The sequence below is a fragment of the Helianthus annuus genome, chromosome 13 (genome assembly GCF_002127325.2).
Source record: "Helianthus annuus cultivar XRQ/B chromosome 13, HanXRQr2.0-SUNRISE, whole genome shotgun sequence".
Taxonomy (NCBI): domain Eukaryota; kingdom Viridiplantae; phylum Streptophyta; class Magnoliopsida; order Asterales; family Asteraceae; genus Helianthus; species Helianthus annuus.
In genome coordinates this window covers 54,215,465-54,230,991 of record NC_035445.2, presented here as the reverse complement: position 1 = coordinate 54,230,991, position 15,527 = coordinate 54,215,465, and the positions used below count along the sequence as shown (strand labels likewise).

The 15,527-nt window shown below is 33.5% G+C and overlaps 1 protein-coding gene across 1 annotated transcript; it reads right to left on the bottom strand.

Annotated features, from left to right (window-relative positions):
• Positions 1-8,280: 8,280 nt before the first annotated feature.
• LOC110897903 (homeobox protein BEL1 homolog) lies at positions 8,281-11,947 on the bottom strand. The gene is made up of 4 exons (XM_022144637.2): positions 10,630-11,947; positions 9,883-10,265; positions 9,367-9,427; positions 8,281-9,146 (listed from the first exon to the last, which is right to left on the bottom strand). Exons 1-4 carry the CDS (start codon positions 11,437-11,439, stop codon positions 8,553-8,555), a joined length of 1,848 nt encoding a protein of 615 aa, XP_022000329.1. The 5' UTR covers positions 11,440-11,947; the 3' UTR covers positions 8,281-8,552.
• Between the last annotated feature and the right edge of the window lie 3,580 nt (positions 11,948-15,527).

The window sequence follows — 15,527 nt, the reverse complement described above, 5'->3', positions numbered from 1 at the left end:
TGGAGAATGTATGTATGTTTGACTTTGGTCTTGATGTGTTAATTTGTAATTGGATATGATGAGTGTGAGTGATGACATCGTTCACACCCAATCACAACTTAACATCTCAACACCAAAGTCAAACACACACACGTTCTCCAATCACACCTCAATACCAAAGTCAAACACACACACACACATTCCTCTATCACTACGCGATACTTGTCACTTGTTTGGCCTCCATCACGTGTGATAGAACACTCACGGCGGTGTGCCATCACCCGTCATTTGCTCTTATCACTGGCCCACTCTGACCACCTTTAAGTGGATGGGGAGAAAAAAAAAACCTACTTCACTTTTCATCTTTAGTATATTTACCCATTTTTATTTAATCTTTACCCAATAAATATAATTATATTTCTAATACTGAAAAGCCTTTTTCATGGGAAAGAATATAGAAAATGATAAAAATTGACAACTTTATAGATCATGAGAAGGAGACATGTATATTATTTATATAGTAACGTGGACCATCCTCTATCTACGTCACCTAGAAAACACGCCAAATCATAATTTTTAATCGGGAAAATAAATGTTTTTAGGAAAAATACGAAACATAATATATTTGTTAATCTTAGGATCATGTAAAAAGTATATTTTTTATCAGAACTGTCAAAAAATCATAAAAATTGATATGTAGACATTATGTTTTGAACTTAGTCATAATGTTTTAGGTTGTTTTGGCAAGAAAAACACCAAACATAACAATTTAAGACACAATACAATTAATTCTAGGCTTAAAAATTAAAATAATATGCCAAGAACGTTAAGTAGTGTGTTTTAAGTGTTAAGCGGTGTGTTTTTTGTTGTTTTTTAAATTTCATCCCATAATACATTGCATTGTGTTTTAAATTGTTATGTTTGGTGTTTTTGTTGCCAAAACAACCCAAAACATCATGCCTAAGTCCAAAAGATGATGCCTACATATCAATTTTTATTTTGTTATAACTTTATTATTAAAAAAAAACAAATACATTGGAAAGGGACTTTTTGCAATATTTTTAAACTTATAAAAAGAAGTTGCAATTTCAAACCAAAAGAGAAGTGGTTGTCGGCAACCCAACACCGACACTCGTGAACCATCACTATCACCCTCAAACAACGTTGCATAGCCCTCGCATCCTGTTGTTTCAATAAATCATCAAACTAATTTGATCAAGATAAAAGAAAATGAGTATTTGAACAACAAACTAACAATTTGTCTACTTTTTAGTCTTTTGGTATTTGAATTTTTGTTTAGATCTCTCTCTTTATATTTATACACTCATGTTCATGAATAACTTTTAACATAATCGTATAATCATAAAAACAAAAGAATATTATATGAAGCGTGATTGTTCATCTACACTTATCCTAGTGAGCCGTTTATCAAATCGTTGCAATTGATGTTTGATCTTGAAGAGATGGAAGAGATCTTCTGAAATTGGGATTCTTAATCTTATTAAAATCAAACTTCCCACTATTCTCTGTTCTCTTGGAAAATATGCCCGACCTATAAAAATTGTTCAGTTGAAGAAACACGGAACTGAATTTGGGGTTAATTAGTTTGGTTTATGTTTCTACCATAAGGGTTAATCTTCTTATGACTTTCTGAGCTCCTTAATGATCCGCTAATCCTGCAAAACAGAACACCGTTAGCTCGTTAAGAGGGGAATATGGGGGTTTCCCTCTTAACCAGACTCCGACGTGAGAATAAGTATCTGCTTTGAGGAAATAAGTGTGTGGTAAAGAGTGAGAGTGAAGAGAATAGAATGGTTTAACCTGTGAATGAAGGGTCCTATTTATAGCCGGAGAGGTGTAAGAGAAGATGGGCTGATGGGCCTTGGGCCGGAAGGCGACAACTTAGGGGATATGCTCTATGTCTCACTGGTGTCGACCGTTAGTGGCTTCTAGAAGTTCTCCGGTGCTGGCGCACCATGATTGGAGCCACGTATCACTGTTGTCGGCCTTGTTGTCCCTCTACCATCAGCAAGTAAGTGGAGATCATGGGGTAGGTGTCGCCGCCCCCTGATTGGTGCCACATAGGCGTCCTTCTGTACTCTCTGTCTCCTACACGTCAGACGATTGTGAAGCACGATTGAGCACAGCCTGGAGGACGCGGATTGGTCCTTTTCTTCTGCCACTTGTACCTTATGTTCCTTCTGAAGTGGCCCTGCGCCATAGCCTTACGCGACCCTTGCTGAACACGTAACTAGTCCGCGCGAGGTTAGTCTTTGCTGAAGTAGCCCGCGCGAGCTTGGGTTTGAACATCTTGCTGAGTAAGGAGTATGGTCTCGCGCGCGACCTGTAGGAAGGTTCGCACGGCTTTTTTGGACCATACCCCTTCATTAGTATATTTAAAAAAGAAAAACGGGGTTGTAGTTAGAAAAAAATCAATTAAATTAAAGAAATAAAAACTGAGAACATGATAGTGATTTCTATAACATTATGGATTTTTTTTATATTACGTTTTCATTAATTTCTTTCTTTTGTTTTGGTTCTTTTCGTATTACGTTTTCTTTATTTACTTCTTTTGTTTTGGTTCTTTTCGTATATATTTATCATTGCCTTTTTATAGAATATTTTATATTGTTTTGGTTCTTTTCGTATATATTTATCATTGCCTTTTTACAGAATATTTTATATAAGTAAACCTTCTTTTACAAAACCGAAAAATTCTAACAATCTTCTTTTACAAAATAGAAAATTCTAACAATACCTACAATTAGGTGGGTTATTTTTTTTTTATCAACTCTAACACCATGTAAGACAAGGAATCGAGGTCCTTTCTTGGACTTATTATATGTGTCTTCAATACGTTATTCATAGCATAAATCCCATCACTCACCACGCACTCATCACCCACAACATACAATCAATTTCCACCATATCATCGAGCTTTATTCCATCACTAGTGATGGATTTTAGTGGAAATGTCTATCACTCACCACACACTCATCTCCATTGAAAAACAACTCACCCCACAAACACAAACAACGCGTGTTCATAGCCATGCGTTTTAATCTTCACGCGTTATATAAGACAGTGGCGGCGGTGTTCTACGTTCACCACGCGTGAACCAAATACACATCACGGGACGCCCCTACCCCCCTCATAGTAAACATCTGACCTTATCACACTTAAAACATCATACAAATCATATGATCTTATAAATATTTATCATCTAACCAACTAACATCTGACCAATTGGTAACTTATTCAAAACATCATATTCTAACAAGCTTAATAAATAAAAGTTTAGTAGCTCTTACGAACTACGACAAAGGAGGGTTGTTGGTTGTCCATATAATAGAACCTATTTTTGCTTTTTATCAATGAAAAAGCTTGCAAAGGTCCCTTTTAGTATTTAATTGAATTTAAAACATTTATTATCGATCAATTACGAAAAGGACGTCAAGTTGTTCCATATATACGATTTTATATTAAAAATAAAACAAGCTCACAACTCACAAATCTAGGAAAGTGATTTTTTTTTTATATGAAAGGCATAACAAATTACATGTTTGATATCCATGCATTCTATATATTGATATCCATGCATAATACCAAAAGACAGACTTTACACAAAAATAAGTGGGTTTTGTAACCACTCCGACCAACTAGCATTAATTTTCCTGTTTCTATTCACCATTTACGTATATGAATAACTAAAAATTTAATCAAAGATCCTTTCTTTCCGCTGATCCTTGCTCTCAAACACCATATTATTCCGAAACTTTCATATCACCCACCATGAAGTAAGAATAATGCCATGCACCAAGAGTTTCCTCTGCTTAGATAGACTAAACGAATCCATCAACACAATAATCTCCAATGACTTACAAAAAGAAGTAACATGAAAAGGTTACGTCTACTTTTCGATGAAAATGTGTATAAACACTATCGTAAATCTTTTCGTAAGTATAAAATGACGAACCCTTGATAGTATATTTTGCATTTTGAAAATCAATCAAAAAGGATTTGGTATCATGTTATATTTTTCTTCTAAAGTCTTTCTCACCATTGCAAAAAAAAAAAAAAAAGTCAACTATGTTTGGTCTGAAAAGCTTTTATTTTATTAGCATTTGACATGTTAAACCTACCTGCATTATAGGAGGTGTCTTCTTAGCTATTACTCAATCTTCTCTTTTAGAAACCTAGCCAAACGAATATAAACCAACCGATTTTCTAGTTCACATTTGTTCCTTCAATGAACTCTTAACGAACTTAAATACACAAATATAAACGAAGAAAATAACCTTTCCTTGTTTGTTCGTGCATATTTGGATTGCTTAAAGATTAATTCTATGATTTAATTGCGTTAGATGTGCCAATTACTATTACTAACTAGTTGATTTTATGTCCGCGCGTTGCGGCGGGGACCCAATGACTGCAAAACGCGTGTCAGCAACGGCAAACAGCTAAACCGGTACCCGATACCATTTGCTCATCACTTAGTGATGTTACTATTGATTTAATTCTATTTTTAATATATAGGCTCAAAAGTGGGTACCTGTATCAAATATACCTGGTACGGTACGGTTTGGTAACGATCGGTACTGGTACGACACCGGTAATTGAGGGTAAAAACCGGTGAATATCGGTGTCGAACAGGTACCGAAAATACACCCGATTTGGTAAATTTGATACCGGTACTTGATACCATTTGCTCATAATTATTATCTATTTTTAATATATAGGCCCAAAAGTGGGTACCTGTATGAAATATACCTGGTATGGTACGGTTTGATAACTGTCGGTACTGGTACGACATCGGTAAATGAGGGTAAAAACCGGTGAATATCGGTGTCGAATAGGTACCGAAAATACACCCGATTTGATAAATTTGATACCAGTACTCGATACCATTTAATCATAATTATTATTATTGTATTAATAGGTTTAATCATAATTATTATTATTGTATTAATAGGTTATTATAATATTATAAAAGTACTGTTCATTCATTTTTATTTTTATCATATAGTAATAGTAATTGTTTATAAATAAATACAAACAAATATATAATCGAAGGAAATAGACATCAAATATTGTCTTGGATTGTACTGAATGATTAAGGTTTACAACAACGTGGTTTATGTAAACCACAATGTTCCATCTCAAGTCCCTATAATATCACTAGTGATTAACTTGGTCTAATACTTCCTCTCAAGCTAAACGCGAGAGAGATTAAGCTTTAAATATGTAAAAACTAAACCATAACACTAAACTATACTAAACCAGCCCACCATGAGGACGATATTATAGGGACTTGAGATGGAACATTGTGGTTAAACCATAATGTTACATCTCAAGTCCCTATAATAATCACAATATTCCATCTCAAGTCCCTATAATATCACTAGTGATAAAGTTGGTCTAATAGAACGAAAGTAAATACCAAATATAAACGAGCGAACATAAACAAATGTTCACGAATGTAAACGAACGAACGAGACATTTGTTCATGTTCATTTGTTTATAAAATAAAAATAAAAACATACATAAGGCAAAACAGTTCACTAGAAGTTTGGTTCGTTATTAGTGTCTTAAAATTAATCATTAAAACATGAAATTAGTTGTTCAAACTCTAGGCGCTCAATGTGGTAATCATGTCTGGTTGAATCGGTTACCCGATCATGTCACGACAATTTATTCGTATTAAAGATATCAACCATGACTCAGCTATGGGAATGCACGTAAACTTGTGCAACTAGTGGTCCAGAACATTTAAAACTTAAACTGCAAAACATAGGATTGAATAACTCACCCGATCCTTTTTATTAGAGACCATAACACAAAACTACAACAATAACTATCTATTTATACTAACCGAACATATTGAAAAATAAGAAACCTAAACAACTTAAATAGAAAACTAAATAAAGACTCAACATCTTAACCTAAAATATAACTCCATATATATAATCTCGTTAACTAAAAAAGCCAACTATATATAATCTCGTTAACTAAAAAACCCAACTAAATAGCTACTCGAGAATTTTATTCTATTTTTATTTTTTATTTTTTGTGGTTGAAAGTTTGGATCTTTGAAGCAACCTGTATATTATTTTTTATTTTTTTGTGGTTGAAAGTTTGGATCTTTGAAGCAACCTGTATGCATATGCGACGGGCTCAAAATAATTTAGAAACAAACCCATCACAATCTCTTTAATTAGATGGATTTGGAATAGGCCCATGAAAATAGGATATATTGGCTTACGTAAAATTGGCCCAAGTTGTCTAGGGGGCCTGTTGTGGAATAGCTTTTGTCAAACTTCCGTTACTTCTTAACATTACATTTCGAGTTAATTGCCCGGATGGTCCTTGTGGTTTCATGTTTTTTCACGTTTAGTCTCCACCTTTTTGAGATAGCAGGTACTTTCCCTATGGTTTGTCATTTTGTTACTCGGATAGTCCTCTGACAATTACTCAGGGGACTATCCGAGTAACAAAATGACAAACCATAGGGAGCATACCTGCTATTTCGAAACTAACTGACATCTACTCAAGGGACTATCCGAATAACTAAATAACAGACTATAAGGAGCATACCTGCTATTTTCAAAATATGGAAACTAAACGTGAAATAACGTGAAACCGCAGAGACCATCCGGGCAATTAACTCTTAAATTTTGGTCAACTACAGAACTATATGAAAGTATGAAACTATTAATATATGTCAAAACAAAAGGCAATAAAAATGTTGAAGTGATTGAAACTACCTTAATTTCGAACACTAGATATACATATATGCCACACATATATACAGATCAAACCAACGACAATTTTTCTTATCATTATTTTTAAACATGTAGTAACAATATTGTAACTAACCAGAAACATTTTTATAGAGGGAATTCTGTTGCTAAGTTTTGAATTTTCTTTTAAAATACTTATTGTTAACTTTTTTGCTCTTAAATTTTTTAGTACATCATTTTCATTTAGAAAACATTTAGAATGATGTTGATAATAACCGTGCATCCAAACCTATTACAAAAGTTATAATGAGTTTTGATCATGTAAGTACATTTCCCACAATATAACGTCGCGCCCAACTTATGTACGATGATACCAATCCACACATATAAATGGACGCAAATGTTTTCACCCATAGAGCTCATGTATGTACATGTGTCACCTGCTAAGTTTTTTTTTTTTTTTTTTTTGAACGGCCAACATAACTTTATTAATAAAATAGCAAGATGCTACACCAGAGTGTCACCTGCTAAGTCCTGATGTCTTTTACATATTGTCACTTTTAAGTAAAAAAGTTATGATAAGTACATAATAATCTGTACTTATTGCTTAAAGTGTGACACATAAAATGATTATACAATCATCTACTTAAATTTAGTTATGTTATAAACAAGTTAATACATATACTTAAAATAATCTACAAGGATGTAAAATAGAGTGTTATAGGCTCGTTGGCATGCACATATATGTTAATTAAAAACGAATATAATCTTTTATATGATAAGAAAATTGGGAGAGTTGTTTCTTAAGTAGTGAATAGACCATTTTTTTGGCAACCGATGACGTTTTGCCGTCACTATTTCCGTTAATGGACTTTTTCACGTATTTACTTAAAAAGATGAGATATCTCTAGCTACAAGTTTACATGTATTTCCATGTGCGTATGATTTCAATTTTTATATCTAAAAATGCGAGTATTAAATACAATTTTTTTTCCCATTAACTAGATGAAAAATGAACACGAAAACACATTAAATGGAGAAAAATATCGGTTGTCTTTCATATGGAAAACCAAACATGTAGAGGGACCATGACGATAAGATATATAAACTTTTTAACAAAATATCTTGTCTAAACTTTGAAAATTAAAACCATAACCAATTTTTCTTGCCCAATTTAATATTGACAAACTAATTTCAACAAAAATGAATTTAATAAATAAATGTATTATTTTATTATTAAATGGTGCATATGCCCCTAAAAGACTGGAACTGCTTTGATGTAAACTTCAACCACAAAATACTTGATCAGTTAGCTTGTGCTTTCACATGAATTGACTTGTTTTTAAGTCTTGCCCTTTTTGAGTTTTTTCCACAAGAAAAACAAAATTATACTAATCTTTATATATTGGGTTTAGGGGTGTGTATTAATAAAAAGATTTAAGCAATTTTAAGTTGAAAGTCATGAGATTGTTGATAATATTTCTTAGATATAATGACAATTATTAGAAAATGAATGTGATAAATTGTTATATAACCGTTTTATGTACCATTAAAGCAAAACTTCATAATACTAACAAGGGGAGCATTTAGATGTTCATAATACCCATAAAAACGACTAAAATAAAATGTCCATCGAATCGAAACAAGAAACAATTCGAAAACTACACTATCCTTCAAGTTCTAAACTTGAATGTAAATCTAAAGCCAATGAAGTATACCCTTGAGCTAGAAGAAGCCTACAAATTCAAAATCATACTCCATGTATTTTGTTTTAATGATTTAAATATATATAATATATGTTACTAGATCATATTTTGTTAAATATAATTGTTTTCAACCAGCCAAGTCATGAAGGAGTTGTGCACCCATAAGGTTTCTGTAAGGCAGATTTTGTTCTTGATCACCTTCCAAGAGAGAAGAATACTGGACTGATGTTTGACAATCTTCCATATGGTCCCGAGGGTAAAATAGGGAATTTTGAGTAGGAGAGAACGCTAAGCTCACTCCACCACCACCACTTCCACCACTACGGTCGCCGCCATGTTGTTGTAATCCTAAGGTCAAAGACACCCCTCCACCACCACCACCACCAAAGTTATGAGGATTGTTGTAGGTTGAAAAGTCCAGTTCCACAGCCCCAAATGAGTTTGTAACCCTAGGAAAACCTTGGTTAAAGTCATGATCTTGTGTTTTAGTGAGACGTTGGTCCATTTTTTCAGGGTGGTTGATGATGGAAGAAAGACACTCGGAATCTATCCGAACAAGCTCTTCCGCAGTCGGTTTCTGGTCCGGTTCTGGGTTCGGGTTTAATCCATCTGAGGTTCCTTCCATGGTTTGATCTTGATTTGTTTTTATTTCTTCCATGTACATCTCCTCCACCATGGGCTTCCACAGCCTCACCCTTGCATTAATAAACCAATTTGATACCTATAGTATCCAAAGTTATATAAATTGTAAAAAAAAACATTAGTTATCCAATGTTAGTATAGCTGTTAGAGTTTAGTTAACATATAGCAAAAAAAAATGAGTCATTTTATTTTCATGAAAACAAGTACCCTTATTAGGGTGTAGTTGCAATGGATGACATGTCAATAGAATTATGCGTTTTTTATTCCAAAGAAGAATATATCGGTCGATATGGACGTACCTGGCTTCTGGAGAGACCGGTTTGTCGTGCAAGAATGTGTTTATCGACGTCATTAGGGTACCTGAAATGTTTCAACAAGATTAGAGATACTATATAAACTTATTGCAATATATTTAAACTAACTTGGGTGTATTCAATATTACTTAAAGGGACTAATCCAAAAACAACATGTAAAGATTGTGTGGATCATGAAGCTTGAGGGATAGATGCATATGTATACATGAATATGGGACCTATATGAAAGTTGTAACAAGAATCAAATCCACAAAAAAATAATTAAGGAAGGCCCCAAAGGGCAAGATAAAATTGAATAAATTTATGATGGGAGAGATAATATGACAAAATAAATATAGGAATCAAAATGAGGGTGGATGAAAACAACCAAAATACCAAGTTGTCTTCCAAAACTGATGATTGAGGACTACAATTAATCAAGTTTTCTTGAACATTTTCTATGATTTCTCTTGCTATTTGGTACAAAAAAATAGGGTTTTATGTGGATTTAAAAGTTCTTACGGATGGAGAAAGTGTTCGAATAGCCAAGCGCGAAGAACGGAAACCGAACGCTCAGGCAAACCGCGTTGAGGCCTCCAAGGATGGCTATCCATCATGGTCATTTGTTGAAAAGCCCTTTGTTGCCTTAGGGTTTGATCAAGTGTCTTAAGTCTTGGAGTCTCCCCTCTACTAGCCCCAGGGGCTGAAACATCTTTTTCTCCCATCACAACCTTCATCATCTTGATCTGGCTCACAATTCCATCTCTCAAACATTTAAAATGCCTTGACATTGCCTTTGAAGCCAAGGATGAGTAGACTTTTGCAGCACCATGACCAGCCACTGCTTCAAATGAGGACACAACTGTTTTCATCTGATCACAATAATGCCTGTATCTTCTATCAACCTAATTTAACCAATAAAAACAAAATAAAGATCACATCTTTCATTTAAAATAAAAAATAAAAGGTGAACTGTAATCAAAAATAAAAAATAAGTGAATAAGAATGGAGTTTCTTGAATTAAATGAAGCATCTAACTTGTCATCATGTGAACATTTGTGGGAAGGTTTTCAGTAACTTAAATGGTTCAAGATCAACTTTTTTAAAGAAATAAAATACATCAACTTAAAAAAAGGGTAACTTAAAGTTATGGAAAAGAAAATAAAAGGAAAAAAGAAAGATAAGTTACAACAATATAATCAAAACAATATGTATGTATCATGTATGTATGTATGTATATCTAAAACATGAAATATATGATCTAAATACCTCTTCTAGCATTTGGAGGAGCTTGGTTTTTCTTTTTTGTAATTCCATAAACTCAATAGAAGATAAAGATTTGGTTTTTGAAGAACTAGCATCATTCAAGTTGTCATGATCTTGCCATGGATTTGAAGTTGTAGCTGGAGCCTTTGCTTTTGGTGAATGATCACTTTGCTTTGATGCAAGATTACAGAACTCAGTGAGTAGTTCTTGTGCCGGAACTAAGTACCTTGAGTTTCTTATGTTGTAGTGTGCACTTTGATGGTTATTATAGCCACCACCACCACCACTACCACTACCACCATCACCATCACCACCACTACTATTAATTATATTTCCTGGCTTTCCCAAAAACCTATCTTGAATCATCATGTCATGATCCATAGTCATGGGTTTCCCAAAATACCCTTGGTGGTGATGATGTTGAAAATGGTGTTCTTGTGGTCTTACAAGCTCAAATGACTGTAACCCTATTGAAGAAGGGTTAGCTGAAGAGAGAGAAAGAGAAAGACCTTGACTTGGCCTTTCATTTGGTTCACAAGGAAACACACATCTTTGAAGAGATGACTCATCAAAGTGATAGAAATCTGAATCAGTGATGGGTTTGGAAGAAGGAGAAGGTCCTTTCCAGAAAAGAGCTGAGTTGTGACTCACTGAGTTGTGTGACTCAAAGTTGTAGATCTCTAAAGGGCTTGTTTCAAAGGTAGTTGTAGCATTAGGGTGATGATGATTATCTTCAGAGTAACAGTTGTAGTTACCTGTAGAACTGTCCACCATAATATTATCCCCTCTCATCATCTTCTCTTCTTCAGCCATTTCAATTCATATATGATGATGAAAACTTAAAAAAAAAAATATCAAAAATTCAATCTTGTTTTAATCTTTATAAAGCTAGTCCTTTTGCAGTCACAAAAATACTCATAAAGATCTAAAAAGAACTCATCTTTCTAATAAAAAACATGTGGGAATCCAACAAGAACAAAAAGCAAATTTAAAAGCTTCACCTTTATACCAAGAAAAAGTGGAAAAAAAAAGTTTTAGAGAGAGAGAGAGAGATTGATTAGAGGTTGTGGTGGTGGTGGACGGTGGAGGAAATGAAGCAGAAAGTGTCAAAAGAAAATGGTACCATGAAAACAAAACATATGAAAAGGAAGCTTGGATATATATGTGATCATAAGATATTAAGATATTCTTCTTTACTGTTGATGACGATGAAGATTTTCATGGTATGTTCATCATCATATCATGATCAACATCATTACATAAATATGCATACAACAAAAGCATCTATACGTTCTCTCTTTCTAAAAGGCTATGGGGGTCAATGTAAACCGATATAATAATATAAATATATACAAAATAGACTTCTAAACGAATCAAGTCTTCGTCCTACCTTTTCATTATTACCCCTCATCAATAACAAAATGATTAAACGAAGAAACCCAACCTATCTTTTATATTAAAATAAAATTAGTAGATGTTAATATTTATCAAATTGCATGTTCTAATATATAGGTGGGAACTCGGTTGATTTTGATACATAGTTAACGAAAAAAAATATTAAAATATATAGTATTTATTAAAAATTTAGTTAGATAATAAAGAAGGAAAAGACATTTAAGAATTAATTAATTAAAAATTGTTTAGTTAAATATAAGTTATTAAATAATATAAGAAAAAAAAAACTATTAGATGATAAAAATTATATAGTTAGATTAAGTGAAATAATAAAACGAAAAAAATGTTAAAAGTGTAAATAATGAAAGAATTAATTTTTAAATTATTATTTTTAGATAAATAGAATAAAAAGAGTGCAAAAAAGAAACGACAAAAAAGAAAGAGAAAGAGGTGGTGAGGTAGGGGTCGTTAAAACCGGATGAAAGAAATAGAGTAGGACGCGCCCAAAATCGGACCGACGAAGTCAGGTTTACATGCAACCATACAAACCATTGCACTGGCCATGGTTTTCTTTACTAAAACTCATTCAACACAACCATATGTAAAACCTAAAAAAGATGGTGGCCGAACTAACCACTAAAATTAATATACAGACAATTTGATAAAATATTATAACAAGAAAAATGATTTAAAAAATTAACAAAAAATACATTTCACAATATCAGTTTCTAATCATCGGTCATTTCCAACTCAAATATATACGTATATATTACTAAAAGACACGCCTATTTTCGACAAAGTTTTTTGTTGGAAATTGGTCGGAAAACGACGTTACGACCATTTTCTCGCAAACTGGCTTTTCTCGGAAAAAGAGTTGGTAAAGTTTTCCGACAACATTCCGATGATGATTTTCTACATATTTCTGACAAAAAGATATGTTAAAAGTTCCGACAAAATTCTAAGTAAATTCTGACTACATTTTTCCAACTACATTCCGATGACTATTTCCTACATGTTTCCGACAAAAAACGATGTTCAAAGTTTTGACAAAATTCCGAGTAATTTTTATAATTAGTTTTTTATTTCTTTTCTACTTTTCCAACCATTTTCCGACCTATGTTTCCTACTATTTTCCGACCAAACAGTTTTAATTATAAAAAAAAAAACCTGCTAAAAATGCAGAAAAAAACTATAAAAATCATGTTTAAAACATTAATCTACAAACTAAGATACGATTATCACATTCCGTTCAAAAGTTTCAACACAAAATACAACACCGTTATCAAATACGAGCTTACCCACAAAATATGATACCGTTGTCAAATTACAAATTTCCCACAAAAATACGACACGGTTATCAAACTACAAGTTCAACCACAAGAGATGATAAACTTAAACTAGACTACGATGGAGGATTGCCTGGATTACCAAATTTTTTTTAGTAGCTCGGTTATTTGTCGTTGCACTTCTTCCTTCATTTCTTCTCTCATTTATTCTCTCACTTGTTGTTGAGCCTCTTCAACACGGTTTTGCAACATATCCACTTGAGATTGCAAGTTTTTCACCTAAAAAATTGTTTAGTATACATGATATTAGTAAAGAAATTGAGATGTCAAAACAATCACAAGTAACTAATTTTGGGTCTTGTTTTTTTAATCTGTATGGCATGATGGGTAGGGCCGTCTATTTTCACCCGAACCCAATAACCAAACCCGACCCAAATTACCGAACCCAGACCCAATATAACCCACCAAAAATTCCTAAACAATCTATTTTGCAGCCCAATATAACCCTTTCTGACATGAAACTTGTATGACATGGACAACCGAAAATAATCATCCTTTTAATATGGTCTGTTCCGACCCGAACCCACCCTGACTCGGCAGCCCGCCTGACTCCAAGTGAACCAAAGTGAAATGAATAAATCATTTGTAAGAAATAGCATATACGTTATTACAAGTGAACCAAAGTGAAATGAATAAATCATTTGTAAGAAATAGCATATACATTATTAGGTGTTTTATAACTAATATTGATATAACTAGCGGGAAACCCGAGCTGCGCGGCGGGAATTTCGGGAGCATTCAGATATTGTTTTGTTAGAAGCTATCGTTTATTAGGGTATCAGCACATACATTATTTCAATATATTTATACAATTTTCTATAATTTTTATTTGTTTTCTAAAGTCAGGGAATGACGTTAAAAAGAGTGTATGTTTTTCTTATCTCTTATACTCTTCTTTTAAATGTATTACATGTGCATCTCATATAAGGTGTCATATAAATGAAATCCTAGTTCGAACCAAGTAACAAAAAAATAGTCAGTGGTTCGTGACTTAAAACTAAATGTTAAAACTTAAAACCAGGGAACAAAGAATGACCAGGCATGTTAAAACTAAATTCTTTAAATTTCTGTCATTTTTATCACGTTGTTCTTCTATTTAATAATGTAACTTACAATAATAACCAATTATAACCTTTTTATAACGTAAGCTTGTATTATTCGAAATTGCCTTTTATCCGAAATTAGAAGGTTGATGTGTAACAGTGTAAGCGTATCAAAGACTTCCTATGTGGGTTCATGTAATTCCTGCTACTGTTCATGTAACAGTGTAAGCGTATCATAGACTCCCCAATCGGGTAGTGCTTGTAACACCCCGTGTTTCAAAAGTCAAAGTCAAAGTCAAGATTGAAGTCAAAGAAAGAAAAGATTGCTAATTGCGATCTGTCACTCCTTGCTCGACTCCTATTTTGACTTGTAGATAATCTATTTATTTTATCGCATTAGTTGTATTATGTGGAGTACATGTTAATAATCGAGGTTTAATCGATATTTATCGCATGTTTTATCGCTTATCGCATCGCAATCGCGTTCGCAACCCGAATCATACGTTCTGGATATTGTTTTACGTGTGTGTGCTACTTATGTGTTACTTGTGCATGTTTATTTATGTTTATGTTGTGGTGATTAATCGACACGTAATCGCAACTTTATCGCAATCGAATGCCAGTTAATTATGATGATTGTACGTTAGATATAGCCTTTGTGTGTTTATTATTAAACTACCTCATGGCGAACTCGAAACCCGCTTAGACGCACCGCAAAACCTAACGCACGAAACGAAACGCCGAAGCTCAAATCGTCAGAGCCACTCGATCGAGTGACCGCTTGATTGGATGGCCAAACGATCGGATTGCCATCCGATCGGACAGTCATCCGATCGGTGACCCACTCAACCCTTTGCACTTTCCTTTTTGGGAAACCTTATAAATACCCTCACTTGTCACATTACTTGATGTGACAGCTCTCTACTCGACCAGCCGCACTCAAGCTCTCCTTTCTCTCGATTTCTCGGGATTCTTGTAAGTTTTCAACCTAAATCTTGTACTTCTATGATCTACACACACTTCTTCATCATTCTCTCTCTTGAATCTCAACTTTTGACCGTGAAATCAATGGATTTGAGGTGTTCTAGGATGATGACATCATGAAGTTCTTATGAAC